General features: G+C 36.7%; 1 protein-coding gene across 10 annotated transcripts in view; it reads left to right on the forward strand.

The window, feature by feature from the left end:
* The window catches only part of BCAS3 (BCAS3 microtubule associated cell migration factor), a 493,516-nt gene that overhangs the window by 44,667 nt on the left and 424,432 nt on the right, over positions 1 to 24,417 (forward strand). For all 10 annotated transcript variants that reach the window (XM_053655011.1, XM_053655008.1, XM_053655033.1 and 7 more), the window contains exon 6: positions 3,158 to 3,239. In XM_053655011.1, coding sequence (XP_053510986.1) covers positions 3,158 to 3,239 — 82 coding nt within the window. The remainder of the gene's footprint in view (positions 1 to 3,157; positions 3,240 to 24,417) is intronic.

Raw genomic sequence — 24,417 nt, forward strand, 5'->3', positions numbered from 1 at the left:
TGTAGAAAATACTAGAGGCAATTGAAAACGGCAGCTAAAGCAGAACATGTCCATCCTCTCTGTGTCCTTTCTAAAATGTGCACATCTCATCTGTATACAATTCAGTAGCACTGTCTGTTCGGAAATAGTCATCCAGTATAGGATTTGCACATACAGAGTTCTTGCCTCCGGGAAGTTTGACATTTGTGACTCACTTAGGATACTTTACACTATGCTGGTAACAGTCTCGATTTAACATATTCACAAATATCTACAAGTAGTGACAGAATATTTCTTCCCCTCTTCCTTCCCTTATGTTATAATTAAACAAAGCTTCTAGGAACTTAACTTACAAGCAGTGAAGGATAGGTAATGAATGTGAGGGTGCATTTTATAATCTGTCCTAATGCTTTTTTTCTACCTGTTGGTGGACATTTAAAAAAGGATTTAGAGTAGAAGCTGGCATTTAGGTTTGTTTTGAAAGCCATTAGTCTGAGAAGCATTGTGTGTTCAGATTTCAAAATGTTTTTGTGTATCACAGTAAGCTCTTGTGTATTAATCCAGTGATAACAAACATGTATTGTATTGTGAGCATGCCAAGACAGGTTTGTTTTATTCTTTATTTTTTAGTGTAATTTAGTACAGGAGCTCAGTTAAATACGATTAATCTTTTTAAACTTTAGGGTTTTATTTGGTGGGACTAAAAGTTAAATGCTAGACCTGTGGCATATGGAAATAATAGTATAGAGTAGATTTTGTGTTAGAATACTATGATTTGTTATAGGTATAAACCTTATTTGTGATAGTGAGGAGTGTTTTTCATTATCCTAATTATAAATTCAATGCAAATTGTATTTTCTAGTTTTTATGTTTATTTTTATTATATTTTTCCCATTGCCATTTAGTCCCCTTCCCCTCTCTCCCAACAAGTTCTATTTTTTATTTTCTGTTTAATAGAAATAGTATGTGTGTTGCAGAAGAATATCCATTGCCTAAGAGATGATTTATTTTCATAAAGTAAATGACTTCGAAGCTTTGGTGGGGAGAGCCAGTAGTACATCTGTAATGTAATTGATTACATTAGCGATAGACCTTTCAGTAAAAGTGTGTTTAAAATAAAAGATTTTAGATTTGGTGATTTTTAGATTTCAGAGAATGTATGATTACTTCTTTGGGTGGGAGATTGAACAAAGTAACTTTTAAAGCAAGGGTTTTTTTTTCCAGTTTTACATTTTATTTGATAATAATAACAAATGTAGACTAAAAGCTGCAGTATCTAATGGCCCTGGTTTTCATTGACAAATTAGTGTTCACAGAGGAATTTGTAGAGAGGAGAATCTTAGAGTTTGCTATGCTGAGTTTATAACCTCCGTGTGTCTGATTGGTGATAGGTGGTGCTGTTGCACAGTTAGTTGGGAGAGTCTAGCGTTCCCTCTGTCCTCTGCGTCCCAGGTGCTATTACACGGATTTGCCATTGCGGCCAATAAATAGGTTATAATGACTTTTATAAGGAAAATGAATATGATGGCTCTTTAGGCATTACCATAATTTAACATTTATAAGAAACAAAAATATTATAGATTAGAGCACTTAAATTATGATAGAAGAGAAGATGAAGATCTAAAAAAGTAGTTAATATAAAAGGCAGTTCTACAACCTTATATTTTAATATTGGAAGATTTATAAGCCTTTTATTTTATAATGTATACACTGTTGATATTTTAAACTGCTTGTCTGGCAGGCCTGTTTTTAAAAAAGATACCATCAGCATGTTTCCTCTATTAAATGTTTATCATTATTATGTTTGTTATAAGTTCTAGGATATTTAGAACTAGTTGTATAATGTTTCCCTTTTTCCCTATCGGATATTACATATTCCATCGAACACTTGACAACTGTTGAGGTGTATTGGGAACTACATTACTACTTAAAGTAGTCTGGAAAGCTTTCTTAACTCAAATTTAATCTGTTCCAATTAGCAGTAAACTTTCTTTTGAACCACTAATTTTGAAAAACAGTTGTTTTTGTGTGCTTGACACATGTATTAGCATACTCCCTTTGCCTTTGGATTAATGGATTATTGTACTCTTCATATCTGAGGAATAAATCTCATAGGACTCAAAATGAATGGGCATTCAGGCAGTGTCATGTGTATAATGAAAATGAGGATGTTTAGTGATGCTTACCTATCCCTTTTATTCATTGAATTTGGAAATTAAAAGTATGTTTGATGTCTTTCAGCACCTTTACCTTCTCAGTGGGGGCAGTGGGAAGGTGTTGGTCAAGTGGAGCAAAGTTGGAGTTCTGTAGCGTGGATAAGTGCAGAGATCAAGTGTTCACGGGTGATGACTGTAGGGAATTATACTGCATTGGATACTAGAAATGTGATAAGGAACAGGTATCAGGTCAGTTAATAGCTAGTTAGTTACAGAACCATAACTGGTAACTGGGTCATTGACATTTCAGTTCAGTGTTGTTTGCAATATATTTTGCCTTTTCTTTTACTACATATTTGTGAAAGTCAGTACAACATTTAAGATCTTCTTTTAAAAATAACTAAGAATATTTTTAGGTTTTATTTATTTTTAGAGAGAGGGGAGGAAGGGAGAAAAAGAGGGAGAGAAACATGGATGTACGAGAGAAACATCAACCTGTTGCCTCCTGTGTGCCCCCTACTGGGGACCTGGCCCGCAACCCAGGCATGTGCCCTGACTAGGAATTGAACCAGCAACCCTTCGGTTCACAGGTTGACACTCAATCCACTGGGCCACACCAGCCAGGGCAAAAAATATTTAAGAATATTTATCTTTTACTTACACAGAAAACTGGATACTAATTAAAAAAACAACAACAACAACGTAGTTGCTTTGCTTTAAAAGGGAAGGCAGTCATGTAGGAACTGAACTGACTTAGTCATTTATTAAAGATAAAAATTATGGACTTCAGGGCAGACCAGTTATTCTTCTATTCATATCAAGTGCATGCTCTATTAATTTTTAAAAATAACTTAGGATATGAATATATTGAATGTGTATGATCAACCATAAATGTATATATGTGTGAATTACATTTCAGATTATAAATTATGATAACACTTAAGAATCTTATTTTCATATGATCGATTGTGTACTGACCTGTGTTTTCATTTACTGCAATCTTTTTTCTGTTTTCCATGCAGATCAGTGGGGAAGCTCAGGAGCTCTTTTCCGTTCGACATGGCCCAATTCGGGCGGCCAGAATCTTGCCTGCTCCACAGTTTGGTGAGTGTATCCTTTTAGAAGAAACAAATCATTCAGAAAGTCTCTCTTTTATTGGTCTTGGACTACAGACGACAGCAAGAATGATAACTAAAGTCTGTTTTCCTCTAAGTGTCTATACCTTTTCTCCTCCTCCCCGCAAGATAAACTCTTAGTCTTGTCAGTTGAGATGGAAGTAGGTAATCTTAACCAATTCAATATGGCCATTCACTTTCTGCTGTGTTTTTGATTTATCTTCTTCTTCTTTGATCTTGGGTTAGCCTCTGACTTGGCTGGCTCTTTCTGGAAGCCCGCTTCTCTCCTGGTTTGAATGGCATCGCTGTTCCCAGACCCCTTCCTTGCTTACTGCTGCTTTTGTTAAGTTTCTGGTTCACCTTTCTTCTCTGGGTATTCCCTAGGTCTCTGTTGTTCTTGTGTCTCTTCTCTTCTTCTCAATTATACTTACTGCCTTGGAGAGCTTGGTTTTTCGTCATTATCTTCATTATAGATGAGCGTGCTGTTTGTATTTCCAGCTATGTCAGAAGAATATTTTCTGGCTTTTGACCTTGGATCTCTGCTTTAATAATGAATGCTTTTTAATGTTGTATTTAAAAATCGTGTTTTGTTTTTATTATTTTTTAAAATAAAGTACATTTTTAAATTAAATCTGCTATTTGGATGCCTAATGATCTGAGCTTTCTAAAGGTTCTGTTTTCTCATTAACTTGTCTGTGTTCACTCCATGTTTTCATATGTGCACTAAAAATAGTCCTATTAATATTATTTGAATACTTCAGGATATTTTTTAAAAGAGGATTTTAAAATACTTTAATTCTATTGTGTTTATAAAGTTTAGCCAGAAGTTGAGGAATCTTCCTCATAATACTTCTTTAAGCAGTTAATTCTCATTCATTCCCTAAATTGTTGAGAATGATGTTTATTAAAACTACCATGTGCATTATTGTATGCATAAGTAATGTTAAAGATTAAGGCAGTGATTAAATCTGCTTAATTGTAACAGGAATGGTGGAGGTGGTAAGGTAACAGTATCCTGAAGTCATGGGGAGATTTTTCTCCTTGTTGTTGAACTGTGTGAAATATACAGATACCAGCTCTATGTTCTCTCTCCTTTGCACTTTCCTCTTGCTCCATTGTCTGTTGCATTTGTGTTTTGGTGAAATCTTTTGACAAAGAAGAGTATAGAACATTATTTCCTGGAAGGTTTTTTGAGTAGTCAGCTTTGTGGATGGTTAAAATCAAGAACAACTTTATTGCTTAAGGATTGTTCCGTGTCTTTGTTTCTTTTGTATGTAATGGACAGAGGCAGATTTTTGTTGCATTTCATTTACAAACCTCTTGTTTACATCAATTATTAATGCTCAACTTTTCTCAGCAAAGCTGTAAAAGTTAATATTGCTAGTAGAATTTAGTAAGTTTAATTTACTTTGTCTAATTAAAAAAATAATTCCTCTGTCCAGGCTGGTGTGTCTCAGTTGGTTAGCATGTCGTTCTGTACACCGAAAGGGGGTAGGTTTGATTCCTGGTCAGGGCACATACCTAGGTTGTGGGCTCAATCATCCCTGGTTAGAGCATGTACAGGGGGCAACCAATCGTTTCTTTCCCTCTGTTTCTCCCTCTCCCCCCAAAGCAATTAAAAAATATACGTGGGTAAGGATAAAAGAAATCCTCCATCTACAATAATATGCTTACTTTAAAGACTATTAGGTTTTAAAATATGATTTCACATATCTAAACGTTCAATTTTGACTTGCAAAAATTATGCATATCTCCTTTATTGTGTTTGGTTAATTTGTTTAGATTTGTTTTCATCACAGTTATATATGTACCTGAATACATAAGATGGAAAAAGAGTGCCCCATCCCTCTCTTTTGCCCATATTGCTTTATGTGCTCATGTTGATGGAGTAAGTCCTTAAGAAGTTTCCTGAAAAGAGATGTGTGGTAGACCCTGTTTGTCTAAAGATATCTTTATTCTTTCATATTCTTTTCTATTTTCTTTTAAATCAAATGATTGCCTCTTGTACACTGTGAACCAGAGACCTGGTGTGCAACCCAGGCATGGGCCCTGACCAGGAGGTGAACCAACAACCCTTCATTTTCCAGGCTGGTATTCAATCCACAGAGCCACACCAGCCAGGGCTCTTCCATATTCTTGAATTATAATTTGGCTGGGTAATAATACTTGTTTGTAAATAATAGTAATTCAGAATTTTGAAGGCACTGGTTTAGTGTTATGGTTGAAGGGTCTGAAGCCATTTTGATACCTTTTTCTTTGTATATGGCTTGTTTTTCTCTTTTGCATCCAGTAGAGTGTTGGCTTTGTTCCCTGTATTCTAAAACTTTGCAGTTTTGTTTCCTGATTCATACATTGTCCTGAAATCATATGGTATTTGTCTTTCTCTGACTGGCTTATTTCACTTAGCATAATGTTTTTCAGGTCCATCCATGCTTTTGCAAAGGTTAAAGTTTTCTTTTTTATGGCTGGGTAGTATTCCTTTGTATAAATGTACCATAGCTGTAGTTTCTGCTGGTGCCTCTTCTTGTTTTCTAATGATTTCTTCTGCAGTATCCACTATATTGTTTATCTACCCAGTGAATTTTTCATCTCAGACACTATTTTCTATTTTTAGAAGGGGTGTGTGTGTGTGTGCACACAGGTGCATGCCTGTGTATGGAGACATGTCCAGTGTCTTTTTTACATGTTTGCCCTCTTGTCTACCTCCTTGAATAAATGGAGTATGCTTTTCATAGTAGTTTAAATGTCACTCTGTTCTGTTAATTATTTCCTTAATATGAGTCAAATTACAGTGAAATTCTCACAGTGTATTTTTATAGCATCATTTTTGGTCATCCTTAACCACTTTTCTCCCCCTCTTCCTCCTCCTTTCCTTTCCTCACCTCAACAACACTCCTTCGTGATAGTTATATTGAACCAGTTACATTTCCTCTTTTTTCAGTCCTTTTTCATTTGCTGTTTTGTTTTCCAGAATACTGATGTCCTTCTAACTCTTCTTGCTCCTTAGCCAGTGTCAGTGGTATGTGCTATTATAGGACTTAATGTTTTTATTTATTTCATTTTAAAGATTTTATTTATTTATTTTTAGAGAGGGGGGAGGGGAAGGAGAAAGAGAGGGAGAGAAACATTGATTGGTTGCCTCTTACATGTCCCCAGTGGGGGACCTGGCCCACAACCCAATCGTGTGGTCTGGCGGGACCTTTTGATTTTCAGTATGACATTCAACCCCCTCAGCCACACTAGCCAGGGCTGTATTTTTTTTTGTTAATATATTTTATTGATTATGCTATTATAGTGGTCTCAAATCTCCACCTTCATTCCCCTCCACCTTGCACACCCCCTCCTACCCACATTCCCCCTCTTTCATGTCCATGTGTCATAAGATCTTTAGATTCTTTGTTTCCCACACTATTCTTGCCCTACCCTTGTCTATTTTCTACCTACCATCTATGCTACTTATTCTCTGTACCTTCTCCACCCTTCTCTCCTCCTCCCTCTCCCCCGTTGCTAGCCCTCCATGTGATCTTCATTTCTATGGTTCTGCTCCTGATCTAGCTGTCCTCTTAATTTGCTTTTCTTTTAGGTATGGTTGTTAATAAGTGTGAGATTGCTGTCCTTTCACTGTTCATCTTTCTTATCTTCTTTTTCTTATGTAAGTCCCTTTAACATTTCATATAATAAGGGCTTGATGATGATGAACTCCTTTAACTTGACCTTATCTGAGAAGGGCTTTATCTGCCCTTCCATTCTAAATGAAATCTTTGCTGGATAGAGCAATCTTCGATGTAGGTCTTTGGATTTCATGACTTGGAGTACTTCTTTCCAGCCCCTTCTTGCCTGTAAGGTCTCTTTTGAGAAATCCACTGACAGTCTGATGGGAGCTCCTCTGTAGGTGACTGTCCCCTTATCTCTTGCTGCTTCTAGAATTCTCTTCTTCATTTAAATCTTGGCTAATGTAATTATGATGTGCCTTGGTGTGTTCCTTCTCGGGTCCAACTTCTTTGGGACTCTCTGAACTTCCTTGACTTCCTGGAAGTCTATTTCCTTTGCCAGATTGGGGAATTTCTTTATTATTTGTTCAAATAAGTTTTCCACTGGTGGCTGTTCCTCTTCCCCTTCTGGTACCCCTGTAATTCGGATGTTGGAGCGTTTAAAGATGTCCTGGAGGTTCCTAAGCCTCTCCTCATTTTTTTGAATTCTTTTTGTTCATTCTTTTCTGTTTGGTTGTTTCTTTCTTCCTTCAGGTCTACTCCATTGATTTGAGTTCAGTGTTTTCTTTCCATCACCATTTCTTTCCTGTGCATTTCTCTTCATTTCAATTAGTTTAGCCTTCATATGTTCCTCTAATTTGTGACTAAAATCAACCAATTCTGTGAGTATCCTGATCACCAGTGCTTTGAACTGTGCATCTGATAAGTTGGCTATCTCTTGGTCGCTTAGATGTATTGGCTCTGGAACTTTGATCTGTTCCTTCATTTGAGCCATTTTTCTTTGGTCTGGTCATGCCTATTATGTATGAGGGGTGGAGCCTTAGGTGTTCATCAGGGTGGGGCAACCCAGCCACTGGGTTGTGATGCTGTATGTGGGGGTGGGGTCAGAGAGGGAACAATGGCACTTGCTCTGGTCTCTCCTGGATTTGAATCCCTTCTGCTGCTTCCCACAAGCAAATTGGGTGTTGGCTCCTGGGTGGGTGGGCTTGTGTATGTTCTAGGACCCTGTGTGTCTTTCCAACAAACTCTCCTGTGAGGCTGGGAGTCTCTCTTGGCACCTCAGCCCCCACAAGTATTTTCAATCAGTGCCTTTAGGCTTTATTTCCTGGCAGTGGGGCCCTGGGTTGTGTGGTCTGTCTCGCTGCCCGGTTTCGCCTGGTTTATCTTCGTGCGAATGTGTGTCCGAGGTCAGCCAGCGGCCTTGCGCACCTCACTGGGTCTGCCTGTTGCCTCCCCATGCTCCCCCATGCTCGGGTCCACTAACAGTTGCTTTTCCTGCCATGACCCTTCTCTGCTGGCCACCAACTTCACCCCTCTTACTGGTCTGCATGAATGGTTGTTGGACTTCTGTACAGTTCATTTTTCTGTCAGTTCTTGCTGTTTTTTTGTTTCTAAATTTTTATTGTCCTTAATTTTGGTTGTGTGAGGAGGCACAGTGTATCTGCCTATGCCTCCATCTTGGTGGGAAGTCCTGTATTTTTTATAAAAAATATTTTAGTTGCTAATTTTCCTCTTATTGCTAGATTTGTAGGCTATTTTTATATCTTTATTGTATCGCAGAATATTTGGTTGGTATACAGTGGTAATGAATATTTGTTGAGTGTTGCCATATGGTATAATCTTTTGAAAATTATTACCTAAAAGAAAAGCAAGTTCCTTTTCTGTAGTTATTTCTGAGAGAAAATCTGTTCCCTAACTAAAAGTGAAAAACTAAAGATTTGTGGGTCCTCTTTTCCCACAGAAAGTCATCATTGTATTTAACGGCCATTTATTCAGATCAGTGGTTTGTGCTTCCCTGCTTCTTCGTCATCACAGTAACTCTTAATAGTTGAATTAAAGTTTTTGTCTTTTTGTTACTTGTTTTCTTTTTTAAAATATATTATTTATTTTTAGAGAGAGGGGAAGGGAGACAGAAAGAGGGGGAGAAACATCGATGTGCAAGAGTTACATGTATCTGGTTGTCTGTCACATACCCTGACCTGGGGACCTGGCCTGCTACCCAGACATGTGCCCTCACTGGGAATTGAACTGGCAACCCTTTGGTTCTCAGGACAACACTCAGTCCACTGAGCCACACCGGCTAGGGCTCTATCATATTTCTTGATTGTTTGTTTTGCCAACTTGTAGTTTTCATAGATTTTTTTCCTTGTTATATTGTGGTCCTTCCCCTACTATAATGCATTTCTTCCGAGTCACAGGAGTAGAGCATTCTTTGCATCACATTGTAGAATATATGGAATTTGAGTGTTGCCCAAAGTGAAAATTTATTTAATATTCTGCAAAAGAAAACAAGAACTGTACTTTTGTGTCAAGCACTTTTGAAGTCATTTGATTGTGACCAAATGGGTAACACTGTTTTTGATTCTAACAGAGCTTATAACCCTATTAGGAATTATATTAGACAGTGCTCATGGAGAAAGATGATCATTTTTGCCTTGAACCTGAACTAGGTTTTTGAGAAATGCAGATTTAATCATATTTGTTATGCTCAGGAGTCAAATCTACAGAGTACCTGAAATTTTTTCATAGAAGAGTATTTTTAGAATAAGATTTTTTAAGGCAGGGCCTTTATTCTGAGAGTAGATGGATTCTTTGGAGATACAGTATGCTGAGGTGTCTATGGGCCAAATTTCTGGTATTCATCCAAAGCACTGGGTATCCAACTTGGCTTATTTCTTCTCGATTATTTCGTTATGATTTACCACTAGAAAGGTACTATTATTTTTTGTTCTGTTATGCAAGGAATTTGCAACTTTACATCTCAAATATTAAGTTTTTAAAAAAGACTTAAGATCCAGTTTTTCCTGTTGGAGTATAAATGCCAAGTATTTTCTGAAGATTGTGATTCTGTGAACAGTCCAGCCATGTAGTCCCAAATACTAATTTTTGTTGGTTTTTAATGATATGAATGGCTGACGTTATTTTTCTAAAAACAAAACCATGCAGAACAGCTTTAGAGGTGTTAAGCTTTTTCTCATTTGCTTGTATTTTGTAAATTTTCCAAGTTTTTATTATTTTTCTCAAGGTGCAATTACCTTTTCAAGCAACTTAAATGTTTCATCCTTTTCAGGCAACTTAAATGTGGTTTTTATCATGTTCAAGTAAAAGTTGTTTGATTTGTTCAGCTGTATGAAATCAGAAATTTTGATGAACTTCTCCACAAGGTCTGCTGCAAATTTTTTTTTCTATAAAATTTTAATGACTATGTTTAACAAAGTAAATCCTATACACACACACACACACACACACACACACACACACACAGAGTCTGTTTAGCCAAAATACTACCAACATTCCAAAAGTAGGCCGACTGACATTAGCTTTCAGTCATCACCAGTATTTTGCAAAAAGGGAACAGGCTTATTGACATTTTAAATGGCCAAACTATGGGATTTAGACTTTCGTAATGTTTTCTGCTCTAATTAATTCTCAGTTTGCCTTGTGTGTATTTTTCATAACACTTAGACTTTATCATTGGGGCCTTTATTACTTCAGATAATTTAGGTTTTTACAAAACTTGTGTAAGCTTGTGACTTAGATAAATTATAATGGGAGAGCATACATTATGTTCATCTTTTTTTCAGTGTCAGATTTGTATTGTCATGGTCATTGCGAAGATATACACCTTCCCAACTTGGTGAACTTAAGTTGCAATAAGTACTTAGCCTCTGTGTATCATGTCTTATCATTTTTTTTTCTTCCTAGTCCCAGGATTCTGCCTTCTCTGTGAATCCCCCTTTAACAGGATGTCTTGATTTACTTTTTCTCTGACGTTGGCCATGTGGATGGGCCAGTTTTAATCTTACTACCCTCATCCTTTGGGGTGAGCTCCTGTTTCTCAGCTGTCTTAGGACCTCCTGCTGTTCAGTTGTGGTGTTTGCACGTTCCTTAACTCTAGACCATTAACTCTTCAAGCAGAACAGCTGTGCAATGGGAGCTGTTTGTTATTCTAAATATTTCTATTCTTGGAGACCTGTTGTGGAACAGTCTCCCCAGAGCTTGTGTTCTCATCATGTAACTGGGCAGCCAGCACAGACCTCCAGCTCCCAGGTCTGCCTGTAAAGAGAGGGCAGCAAGTCAGATGGAGAGAGGTGCGCGCTCAGGCCTGAATTCTGCATAGGACTTTGCCACTTGCTAGTTGTGTGGTATGGCAGGGAGTCGTGTCATCTCCCCACACCTGTTTCTTAGTCTGTATGATGTTGATTAGACTTGATATGGGCACAGAAATCCAGGCATTCTGAAGAGATGCCTCAGGGACCCTTTCAGAGAAGGCTGCTAATTCTAAAGGTGAGACATGGGCTAATGAGGACTCATTTCCACTGGTCATTGACCAGCACAGTATGGTGGTCAGTCACCAGGCCTGTATGTCAATGTATTATAAGAAATGTCCAGACATGTGGAGAATTTTTATTAGTTTATAAGAGCCAAAATAACAACATATGCCAGGGAGCATGATCTCAAATGCTCTACTCTGTTCATCTTAAGGTTCTTTAATGTTTTTGGTCAGAGAAATAGTGTTTGTAAGGGAGAATGTTTTAGAGGTGCTGCTTGTTTAGTTTTAAGTTTTTGTGACAACATGGTGTTGAATTTGAGAAATTGATCTACGACGGTTCTCAGTTTATATCTATTTAAATCCTGTAATTAAGGACTTTTCCCATGAAGCCTATAGTGAGAAGGCAGTACATTGAACAGAGAAGAGAGGAAGTAAATTTATAAATCAAGTAAATAATAATGCTTGATATTTTTCACATGAATGCTAGGTTGATTATATACATTATCACCACTTCCCCACTGTTGTATAAAGTGAGTACCATTCTATTTTACAGATGAGGAGACTTGAAGTTCAGAGAGTTTAGGTGACTGGCACAGAGACACATAGTTGATAAGTGGTGGAGACAAACTTGAAAGCTTGCCTCTTGATCTCTTGGCCTCACTGTCTCCCAGTATTTGATTATTCCCATATTACAAGGAAACACTTTTACCAAATCTAGGTGTTTCTAGGCTATGTCTCCACAGAAACCAAACAGTTGCGTATTCACTGAAATGTGTAAAAAGTAGCTGTATTTCTCCATCTTTTCTTCTATTTTGTTGAAGGTCTAAAATTTCTCCAGTTGCCCTAGTGTTTTCATTGAACATGGAGTCCTTGGTTGTTTAGTCTGAAGGTGAAGAGCACTGAAAACAGTCCGTGTGGGGACCAGTATATAGGAAAGCCATTATCTTACATAACTACATTTTAAATTTTAAGCTGTCAGGATAAGGTATGTCACAAAGACAGCTGCAGTCTATTCAAGTTATGTTTCCCCTAAATTGAATCGGCCCTTTAAAAGAAATGCTGCTTCCCTTTTACAGGACTCTGTATAAACTATTAAAAGTACTTCAAAAGGATTAGTGTCAGATATCTCAAATCAGATAAAAACAAAGGTGTAACATGAAGCAACTAAATTACCAAATGTGAGCTTAATGATTGTGACCCAAATAAACAGACTTGTAATGGAGATGCTGATTGTTATCAGGACAGTTTAAATAAATGCCTTTTATTGTAGAACTGGAAAAAAAGAATGTGGGTATCTTAGTGTATTGGACAAGTTGTGGTCTTGGAAATCTGTGTTCATTTATCATAATGCATTCCTAGGTGTGAAAGTGAAAACTTGTTATTTTCTAAGTCATAGTCATTGTAAGTAAGTCTTTTAAAAACATTCAGCTTTACTGAGAAGTAATTTTACAAACCGTGAATCTCATTAAGTACATCATTTAATGAATTTTGGCATACAGATACAGTTATGTAACTGCAACTGCAGTCAAAATAGAAAGCCTTTCTCTCACTGTGGCAAGTCCCCTTGCCCACTTCACACCCACTGAAATGGCCGTATGCACATGGGAGATAATAGCGACCATTATTGGTGAGGATGTAGACTCACTGGAACCACCATACATGACTTAAGACGATGTAAATTAGAACAGCTACTGGAAAACAGCTGGTCAAGTCCTTAAAATGTTAGATATGAGCAGCTTTAGGTTCACAGCAAAACTGAGCGCAAGATGCAGAGATGTCCTTTATACCTTCTTCTCCCACACAGGCAGGCCCTCCCCGTCATCAGCATCCTCCCACAGAGAGTACATTCAGGCTTTTCAGTGGCAAGCACTTTTAATTTTCAGCAGTTTTTACATTTTAATTTATCTTTAATTTCCATGTTCCAGATTTTCCTTGTATTATTTGTGATTTTTTGTTTCTGTCTTTTTTTTTTCATTGACTTAAATACATTTTTTAGGTTACCTTGTGATTTTTGTCCTAGACCCATGGGTTCTTTAAAAGGATGTTGCTAAAAAATTTTTTACATACTTTTCCTGATTATATTTTCTTTATTAATTTCTAATTTAATACTGTTGTCATCCAGAGACATAGTTTACATGAGTCCAGTCCTGTTAAGTATTTTGAGATTTGTTATATTGTCTATCTTGTTCCATTCTTTTGCATCCATATGGGTCGTCTTTCTGCTTATCCTATTAGTTATACAGAGAGAATTGTCCAAATCTTCCATAATAATTGTGTGTTTTTGTAATTTTATCAGCTTTTGCCTTACGTGTTTTGCCATTCTGTTATTGGGAACAAAAACACTTAGGATGGTAAAGTCTTTATGAATCGATTCATTTGTCGTGAATGAAATTCCCAGTAGTAATATTGCTTGCTCTGTAACTTACTTTTTGTATCATATATGGCTGTGTATAGAGGCTCTTGCTTTCTTTTTTCTAATGTTGGCGTGATATATCTTTTGTGATCTTTTTACTTTGAACCTTTTATTTTCTTATTGTGTAAAATATATTTCTTGTAGGTAACATATAACTGAGTCTTTTTTTTTAAGTACAGTATTTCATTGTCTTTTACGTGCATCTTTAGACCATTTACATTTAATGTGTGTTAATGGGAATAGATTTAACTATACATTTTATCTTTTTCTGTTTTTCTTAAGTGTTCATTGTTGTCTTTCCCAATTTTTTTCTGCCTTGTTTTGGACCATTTTTATGATTCTGCTTAATCTCCTTTATTGTGTCTGTTTACTATGTATGTTTGTTTTGTTTTTAGTAATTCTTTCGGATTTACAGCTTAGCTTCAAGTGATATTATACCATTTCACATATTGTATAAAAATCTCAAAACACTCAACAACAGAAAATACAACCTGATTTAAAAATGGTGAAAGGACTTGAATAGACATTTCTCCAAAGAAGGTAATACAGATGGCCCATAAATACGTGAAAAGATGCTCAAAGTTATTAGAGAAATGCAAATGAAAATAATGATGAGATACTACTTTACATGCATTAGGAGAGCTATTATCAGAAAAACAGAAAATAACAAGCGTCGGGGAGGATGTGTAAAAATCGGAACCCATGTGGTTTGCTTGGGTATATAAAATAGTACAGCTGCTGCAGATTTTCTTTTCTTATTTTTTAAATATGTGTATTTATTTTAGAGAAAGGGGGGGGTGGGGAGAGAGAAAGAGAGAGAGAGAGAGAGAAGCATCGATTGGTAGCCTCTTACACCTGCCCTGACTAGGGATCAAACCCACACCCTAGATATGTGTCCTGACCCGGAGTTGAACCTTCATTCTTTTGGTGTACAGGATGACGCTCCAAGCCCCAGAGCCACACTAGCAGGGGAAGCTGTGGATTTATGAAAAATTTTGGTTATTTATTGACATACTTTAAATAATAGAATATACACATATTAAAAATGGACTTTTTAAAAGAGCAAGTTTAGGTTCATAGAAAAATTGAGTGGAAAATACAGAATTCCCATATATTCCCTGCAATGAGTGTTGCTATTTCTCCACATACTTGATGTTGTCACTACTCTAGATTTCAGCCATTCTGCTAGCTTAGTGATTTTCACCTGGTGCTCAGAGATTTTCAAGAATTTTAAAAACATTTAACACCTGACTAAGTCAGGGGCACTGACCACTTTTCATTTAGATTATCAGATTAAAAAAAAAAAAAAAAGACGATAGCCAGTATAACAATAGCCATCCAGTGCGAAATACCAAAATTATGACTATTTTTTGTCAGATTGGCAAAAAATGTAATATATTTTTTGGTGTGCTGCAGAATTTTAGTAATTAGCTTTTGTGTGTCGTGATATGAAAAAAGTTGAAAACTGCTGTACCAGTTGTGTAATGGTTATCTCATTGTTTAAATTTTTTCATGATATATGGAGTGTCTTCCCATACACTTACTTGTGATATGTTTATCTTAGGTGAGATATTCGTCAAGGTCTTCAGGTTGTTTTTGTTTCTTTTGTTACTGTTGAGATTTAAGTGTTCTTTATATATTTTAGATAACAGCCCTTTATCATACATGCATATATACATATATACATAATTTAGAAATATTTTTTCCTAGTCTTGGCTTGTCTTACTCTCTTGACAGTGATTTTTCCCAGTGCCTAGTCAAACATTGTTTCTTTCCCTTCTTTACATGTATTGTAGCACACTGGCTGCTGTTTCGCAGCGCACTAATGTTCATTTTTAAAATTTTTTTATTGAATTAATTGTTTTCTATTTGATTCTCTATTTAAAATGTTTTTATGTATTGATTTGAGAGAGGGGGGAAGTGTGAGCAAGAGAGGAAGAGAAACAGAGAGACATGGAGTTGTTGTTCCGCTTACTCATGCATTCACTGGTCGGTTCTTATGTGGGTCCTGACCAGGGATCCAACCCACCACTCTGGCATATTGGGAAGACATTCTAACCAACTGAGCTATCCAGACAGGGCTTTACTGAATTTTGGGGGGTGACGTTGTTTAGTGAAGCTGTAGATTTGTTCATTTTTTTTCAGTCTTTTTTCTTCCTTTCTTTTTTTTATTGAATAGCAAGCTTTTATTAAATATGACAGTCGGCTGCATTTACTTCTTCTGATTCCTGAAAGTTTAAGTAAATATTTTAAATTTTACATTATCTTTAATTGTGTTTCCATTGCCGTTTATCCCCCCATACCCTCTTCCACCTTCACTCATCTCCTTGCCCCATGCAGTCACCACACTGCTGTCTCTGTCCATAAATTCCCGCCCTGTTTTGGTTTTTGCTCTATCCCTTGACCTCCTCTCAACCTCCCCAGAGCTGTCACACTGCTCTCTGTCTGTGAGTCTGTCTCTGTTTTGCTTGTTAGTTCAGTTTGTTCATTAGATTCCACATACGAGTGAAAGCATATGGTAATTGTCCTTCCCTGACTGACTTACTTCACTTAGCATAATGTTCTCTAGGTCCATCCATGCTGTTGCAAAGGGTAAAGTTTTCTTTTTTATGGCTGAGTAGTATTCCTTTGTATAAATATACTATAGCTGTAGTTTCTATTGGTCCCTCTTCTTGTTTCCTAATGATTTCTTCTGCAGTATCTAATATATTGTTTACTCGTACAGTGAATTTTTCATCTCAGACACTGTATTTTCCATTTTTAGAAGGGGTGTGTATGTATATGTGCATGCACATGGGTGCATGCATGTTTATGGAGATATCTCCAGTGTCTTTTTAACATGTTTGCCCTCTTGTCTACCTTCTTGTATAAATATAAATTTTCATAGTAGCTTAAATGTCAGTCTGTTCTGTTGATTGATTTGTTTTCTTAATATGAGTCAAATCACTTTGCTTACTTACATGCCTTGAAATATTTGTTTGACTGCCTGCCACACATTGTGAATTTAATGTTGCTTAGGGGCTGGTTTGTACTCCTTTAAATATTTTTGGGCTTTGTTCTGGGATACATTTACATGACTTTTTGTTTAATATGACTGGAATAGCCTTTAGTCTAAGGCAGGAGTGTACAAATGTATTCTGAAAGGAACAGGTAGAAATACTTTAGGCCTGTGAGCCATGTAGCACCTGTCATGACTATTCACCTCCGCCATCATAGTGCAAAAGCAGCCACTGACAATACTTAAATAAATGAGTAGGACGTTGGGGCATTCATAGGGCTCATATCAATTGTTTCCCTTGCCTCAAGGATCACTGTCTTGTGGTATTGTTTACCGTCTAGAAACTGTTTTCGTACTTTAAAAAAAATTATTTATTTATCTTTGGAGGGGAAGGGAAAGAGAGAGGGAGAGAAACAACAATGTATGGTTGCCTCTAGTGCGTCCCCTGCTGGGAACTGGCCTGCTGGGAACTGGCCTGCAACGCAGGCATGTGCCCCAACTGGGAATCAAACCTCGATCCTCTGGTTTGCAGGCCTGCACTCAATCCACTGAGCTACATCAGCCGGGTCTGTTTTCATACTTTTTATCTGTTTGTTAAGTTTTCCAGCAGGAGGTTAAATCTAACCCCTGTTAATCCATTACAGCTGGATGCAGAAGTTCAGCATTTTGCTTTAATTCTAAGGTGTGGATAATTTTCTGTAAGATTGCTTAGAACAACACCTGATACATAGTAAAAGTTCTGTATGAGTTTTTGTCAATATAGAAAATAAGTAAATTGGGATTGGATTTTGTCAGGTAGCTAAAATTTAATGTATCTTTGGAGAAGTCAAGCCACAGATCCTTTAAAAGGTGCAAGCATTATAGAGGAATTTGAAGAGGTATTGTAGCTTTAATTGTGCTGTTTTCTCTCTGGTGCTAGATGTAGTAGCAAAAGAACATGATAAAAACACCAAGGGAATCTTTTATTTCTTTTGATCTCATGAATAGGTAAAGGAGGCTTAAACTTTCCCTCCCCTCTTACTATCATCAAGGGACTACTATGATTCTTGCCTTTCAGAGAATGGCATCTTTTTTTTTTCTCTGCCTGTAATTCTTTTAGTCTTAAAGACAAGAGGATTGGGCCTCAGTTGTTATCATTTGAAGTATCTTCTTGGCTCTTACTTTTTAACCTAGTTTCCATTTCCCCTTGTTGCTGTTACTTTGTCTTGCAGGTTTTATGTATATATATGGGTTTACTTTGGGAATATATTGGAATCTTCATTATTTTCACTTATGGTGTAATATGGAGAGAATTTAATTTTCAGCCCTGTGAATTTATATAGCTTTATAGTCAATAGCAATAACCAGATTCATGATCTAATAAAAACTCTTATTTTGAAATGTGAAAAATAAGACTATAACTCTGGGTGTATGTGTCTTCAAAGGAGTGAGAAGTACAAAATTTCGGAGAGTGGCTACCTGGTGATACGTAGGTTACAGGGTTTATGATGTGTGAGTCTGAAAGGATGGTAAATGGGAAGTGTTGGTAATGTTTTACTTCTCATCTTCAGTGATGGGCTCATAGCTACTCATTATATTACTAAACTATAAAGAAGAGGTCCACACCATCCAAGAGAAATGAACTAAGGATCATTAATGGTCTACCTCCTTGGACTCATTTCTCTGTGTGGAGAAGAAAAAGATGTAAGCAAGAAAAACTGAACATGATAGTTTTTTCTGGATCAGAAATGGCCCACAGGCCACATGCCGCTCAGGAGGGCTATGAATGCGGCCCAACACAAAATTGTAAATTTACTCAAAACGTTATGAGATTTTTTTTGTGTGTGATCACATTTCACAATGTATTTAATGTGTGGCCCAAGACACACACACAAAAAGACACACACTTATTCCAGTGTGGCCCAGGGACACCAAAAGGTTGGACACCTCTGACTGATGAAGAGGAGGAAGATGAGGATTAAAATTCACTTATCTGACACATTTTATATGATTCTTCAATAAACCTTGGGAACTAAAAAAAGAAGTTTATGGAAGATATCAAAGGGAGGGATATTTCTGTCTATGTGAAATATTTTTATAAATAAAGATGTACTCTTTAATTTGCTCATGTTTTAAATTTCAGTTCTGCATTAAAAAAATATTTTATTTATTTATTTTTAGAGAGGGGGGGAGGGAAGGATCTTGATTGCGAATCGAACCGGTGACCCTTTGGTTTGCAGCCTGCACTCAGTCTACTGAGCTACATCAGCCAGGGCTCAGTTCTGCATTTTATAGTACTGTGCGTGTGTGTCTGGTGCATGTATTTCTGTAATCAGAACAGTGACTGCATACATAGAGCTAACTGCTGTTGGTGTTTTTATTCATATTACTGAGAGGGCCACTGTAGTATCATCTCAAGTTGATCATATAATTGAGATGCATACCATGACATTACAGTTTTTCAAAGGTGAATAATACCCTTCTTCAACCTACCTCACAGCACTATAGTGAGGATAAGTGAAGTAAACTGTAAAGTTTTTTGAAATTTTTACTGATAAAGTGGCTAAAGTGGATGGTTGGTTGCCCCATGGTTTCTATGGGGTTCCCAAGAGGGGGTCCCATGGTTCACCACTGGCAGGAGGGAAGAAGTGGCTACAGAATCCTTGATGTCATTCCCTATCCGCATCTCCCTTTCCCCCCTCACATTATACTCAGAGTGTTGCCATCACTGTCTTAAGGACATGGGGACTAAGTTCTTCATGTCCTTTTTCCTTGTTTAACTCAATCACCTTGAAAAGCCCAAAGGTCATTTCTCATCTTTACACTCTCCTCCCTATAGCATTCACTTGTCAAGCTTTTCAGATCTGTTAATTCCCCTGCTCCCTCCACTACTCGTCTGACTCCTGAAACTTTTTGGCTGGGGCCTCTGGAAGTCCCTGTCTGTCATCTGCAGGATCCCCCTGTATTCTTAAGCTCTTTGAAAATGTTCTTTTCCTTTCTCCTAGTTCCTTTCTTAGTTAATAGCTCTCATTTTTAATGGTATTTTTATCTCATTCTGTTGTGCCACTGTGTTCATAATCCATAATACTAATGATACTGAGCATCTTTCATGTACTTATTTGAAGTCCCTTTATTTTCTTTGGTGACATGTCTACTCATGTCTTTTGCCATTAATGTTGAATTTACAGAATTCTTTACATACTCTGAATTAAAGGCTTTGTTGGATGTATGATTTGCAAATATATTTTTTTTGTGTGTCGATGGCTTATATTTTCATCTCTGTTTAAATGAAGTCCAATTAATTAATTTTATTTTCAAATGAGAGGATTATTTTCTCAAAAATATGTTGCCACAAAGTAGTGGAAGCTCTTATATTAACTTTGAAACTCTGTTTTTCTTTTCATTTCTCAGATAATTGTTACACTTGGGGAAACTGGTGTTCACTCGGTAGCAAGAACATTATGTTATTCAGCAAGATTTATTTCCCTGTTGTCTGTCTCTTTTATTTTTTAATGATTCATATATGTGTATAGTTTCTTTTAATAATTTTTTAATCCTCACCTGAGGATATAATTATTAATTTTAGAGATTGGGGAAATGAGGGGGAGAGAGAGGAAAAGAAACATTGAGGTGAGAGAAACATCAATTGGTTGCCTCTTGTACATACCCTGACTGGGGACCTAACCTGGAACCCACACATGTGCCATGACTGGAATCGAACCCATGGCCTTTTGTTTCATGGGATGATGCTCCAACCAACTGAGCCACACCAGCCAGGGCCATGCGGGTAGTCTTAAATGTCAAATCATCCTCCAGGAACTTATGGCAAAAATTAGTCATCCTCTACTTTACAGGCAGAGTGCAAAGGCCCTGAGGAGGGAGGATATGTTGTATTTTTGGATAATGGCAAGAAAGAGCCCAGTGAGGCTGGGGCAGGATGGATGAGGGAGTATTAAGAGATAGGTGAGAGAGAAATAAATAATGAGCCAAAGGCTGTCCTACGTTATCACCTTTATTTTCCGTTAATTGCGTATGCTCTTCTCCAGCTGGACCAGACATACTTTGTGTGGACTTCAGTGTTACAGTACTTCATTTGTCTTTTCTTGTCTTTTGTTTTATTTTTTCCACTCCTTACCCAAATATTCTTATTCTTTGAAACCCTAAGTCCAATTTGGCATTCTCTGTGAAACCTTTCTGGTCAACCAAGCAAAGATGATCTGTATAAACTATTTGGGTGCTTCAAAAGGAATTCACTGCGTATCATTCACTTTCTTCTTCTTATCTCACGTGTACTGGCTTTCTGAGTAGTCCAGAGATTCCTGCTGAGGAATGTCATGACTTCAGTACTGCGTTTTGTTTATCTGTTGTATCCTTTCAAATAGTTTGTAGCTTTAACTGAGGCTCATGGTTGTTACTTAATAATTGCCTGTGTTTGGTTTATGATTAAAGATTGGTTTCACTAATTTTTAAACATCAATTCTTTTCCAGAATGCCTTCATTTTATTTTATTATAATAGCTACCATTTACTAATCATTTATAATGTGCATGCTAGGTAGAATCTCCAGTTTACAGATGTGGCGATAAAGTTCAGAATTAAGGTTATAAACCAAATAGTTGCAGAAACAAGTTTTAAAGTTCATGTGTGTCTGGCTTCAAATTTCATACTCTTTCTATTTTGTGAGTAGAAATCATGTTAGTTGGTTTTTGGGCATTCTAAATTAAGGCTTAATGTGTCATGCTAATTAAATATTGACTCCTTAAGTGCACACATGTCTATTTACATATTTGTGTGCATAAATACCAATAATTCCTAGGCATTTTAAAATTTTGGGTAACACAGTTTTCCTTCTACTTCATGATAGCCAGATAGTAGACTTTTTCATCATGAACTGCTTCTTTAGCTTGGCATAGTTGTTCTAAACTAAATGTACTTTCTTTTCCCACTATGTATAGTGTTTCCATAATAAGCTATGAGAGTGCCATGTGTATGGTTTGAGATGAATTCTGCTTTTAATGTTTCTCATTTTATAATATTTGGCTTCTCCAGATTTCTTCATGGGCAGCCATACCGTATGTGGACTGGGCTACATGAAGTGTTCATCTGTGGGGAGGGTAGATGAAGTGTGGCTACATGAAATGAAATGGAGTAAAATATAAATCATTACTCCCTTGTAGAATTGATGACAGGAAAGTATGTAAACATATGGAATACAGTTAGAATTTTATGATATAATGCAATTCATGCATGTAGTAAACCCAAAATTAAAAAACTCATTCATTGAAGATGTTAGATATCCTATTTATAAAGCTGTAGCATTTAGAATTTAAGAATATAATGGGAACTAAGCACCCACAGATAAGAATGTGAGTGACAGTAGTGTTTTTGTATGAATGTATTTTTTACAGATTTGGGGAGGAATATAAATTTTAAAAGCATTTTAGAGAGTAACTGAGCAAACAGTGTTTATGAAATTTAATTCATCCAGCCATCCCACACGTGTCCTTTTACTTAGCAGTTTCATGTTTGAACATTGACTTCATGGGAACAGAAGCATCACTTTATAAGCATGTCTGTGGCCCTGGCTGGGTTGCTCAGTTTGTTAGGGCGTCATCTCTGTTATTTGTTGACCTGGAGGGATGTACCCGATGCATTGAATGAGAATGGTCAGATACAGAATCATGTGTAGACAGTGTTCCCATTTGGTAAAAGTTCTGTAAAAATTGTAAAGCATTTTGTAAAAAATGCTGTATTTAACTGTATGTGTTTTATTTGAGATGTGGAATGTAAAATGAGTGTATGAGATGACTTTAAATATATAGGAACTTCAGATACTCATGGGCAAGGCTTATGAACAGTTGCAGACATTCTTTGACTTGGTGTGGGACTGTGCATGGTCGTGTCCATGTTTGCAAGTCAGTCATTAAAATGAAAGGGAGGCCAGTTATCCCTTGTACTTTTTCTGAGGTTATTTTGTTTTTCAGGCAACTTACTCTCAAAAGTTCGAGGTAAAAATTGTTAAACCTTTATGTTGTAGTATTGGCAATCACTTCTAAAATTGAACTGATTAATGTTTTAATGAAGCAGATTACTTTTTATTCTAATGCATATATATCCCCCCCCCCCCAACATTTCATTTAAAAAACATCAAACTCCTAGAAAGGTAGGAAGAAAAGGATAGAACTCCTTCTCTTGGTCATGTGTTAGGGTAAAGAGTGGAAAAGCCCACCTGTAATCTTACCACTCTAATCAACTATCAATGTCATGTACACAGTTTCTTTCTTTTTGCCACTAAACACCTTTCTTATTTGCTTCAAAATTTTAGTGCAGGTATAGTTTATAGTAGAGAAGTACAAAGATTTACATGTTATAGTTTGAGTATTGACAAATGCATGTAATCATGTAACCCATATTTCTACAAAGATACAGGTATTTCTGTTACCCAGGAAGTTCTCACATGCCCTTTCCACTCACCCTCATCTCCTCAAGTGGCATCTACTGTCTGATTTCTTTACTTAGAGGGAATGGTTTTCCCTGTTCTTGATGATGTTGTGTGTATCAGTGTATGTTTCCTTTTTATCGTTGAGTATGCGCACTAAGTTATTTGTTTTTCTTTTGATGGAATTTGGGTTGAGTATAGTTTTGAGCTGTTAGAAATAAAGTAGTTGTGAACTTTCTCGTATGAGAGTCTTTTTGTGTCATGGAGTTTGAGTCATCATTTGAATGGATTGAGACAGATAGATAAATATGAGGTTGTTTATAATATGAGGTTCTGTTCTTCGAAGAAAAAGAAATCAGGTGTGGAGATAGAGCATGAGGGAGAATGATCTTTCTGAGTGGAAAATATTTTAACATGACCTAAGAAAGTATACAAATGAATTACAGAGATAACTAGGGCATAGCTGGGTATTTCCTTGGAGAAAGCAGCCTTCCTGGAGCAGAAGTGTGCTGGGCATATTCCAGTGTGGGTGTGCAAGGTAGAGAGACGTTGGCATTGTGGTAGAAAGAACAAGAGGAGAGTCAAGGATGTGAACAGTATTTTTTTTTTAAACCGGAAAAGTAAATGAATGAATTCACCGTATCAGAGTTTCTAGCAACAAAACAACTGCATAAAGTTTATTGAATTCTCACATGTTGCAGCACCTACTTACTCTGTTGCTTTTATTATTTTTTAATCCTCACAACAGCCCCATGTGAGGTATTGCTTCTTATCCCTACTGTGCAGATGAGAGAATTAAAGCACTAAGGGATTAAACACATTAGCCTTTGTCAGTAATTTTGTTTGTAGTAGAGAAGTTGATCATAGTTTTATATAATAGTACTTTCTTTTTTTGAACCAGGGAGCAGAGGAAAGAATTCTGTGCTGTCTTTCAGGGTCACATATGGCATTTAGTACCACAGCAACTTGGGCACGTTATGTAACTTTTCTTGAGGTCAATTTACTCCTCTGTAAATGGATGGTTTGTAATTTTGTGCTTCTAAAAGTGTGATGAGTCTAATCTGTGAAAGAGCACAAGGGCACTTCCTGATCATCAAAGTGAAATAATACGATTCTCCTGAATGTTAAGGCATACTCACATGCAGAACATTGTAATCGATGGAGAAAGGTAATAAAGCTAGCAATAATGAAAAAATGTTGTCTTTAATATTTTAAACTTTTTGAAGTCACTGTGGAGGCTAAAATGTATGTACATATTTTGGATATTTGATGAAAATGACAAAGATGTCTTTGGTGATCATATTTAGGTAAAACTGTTCCAGGCAATTAAGAGTTCTGTCGAACTGTTCCTTCTTC

Source organism: Artibeus jamaicensis, unplaced genomic scaffold (genome assembly GCF_021234435.1).
Source record: "Artibeus jamaicensis isolate MK-2021 breed Jamaican fruit bat unplaced genomic scaffold, CSHL_Jam_final contig_1998, whole genome shotgun sequence".
Classification (NCBI taxonomy): Eukaryota; Metazoa; Chordata; class Mammalia; order Chiroptera; family Phyllostomidae; genus Artibeus; species Artibeus jamaicensis.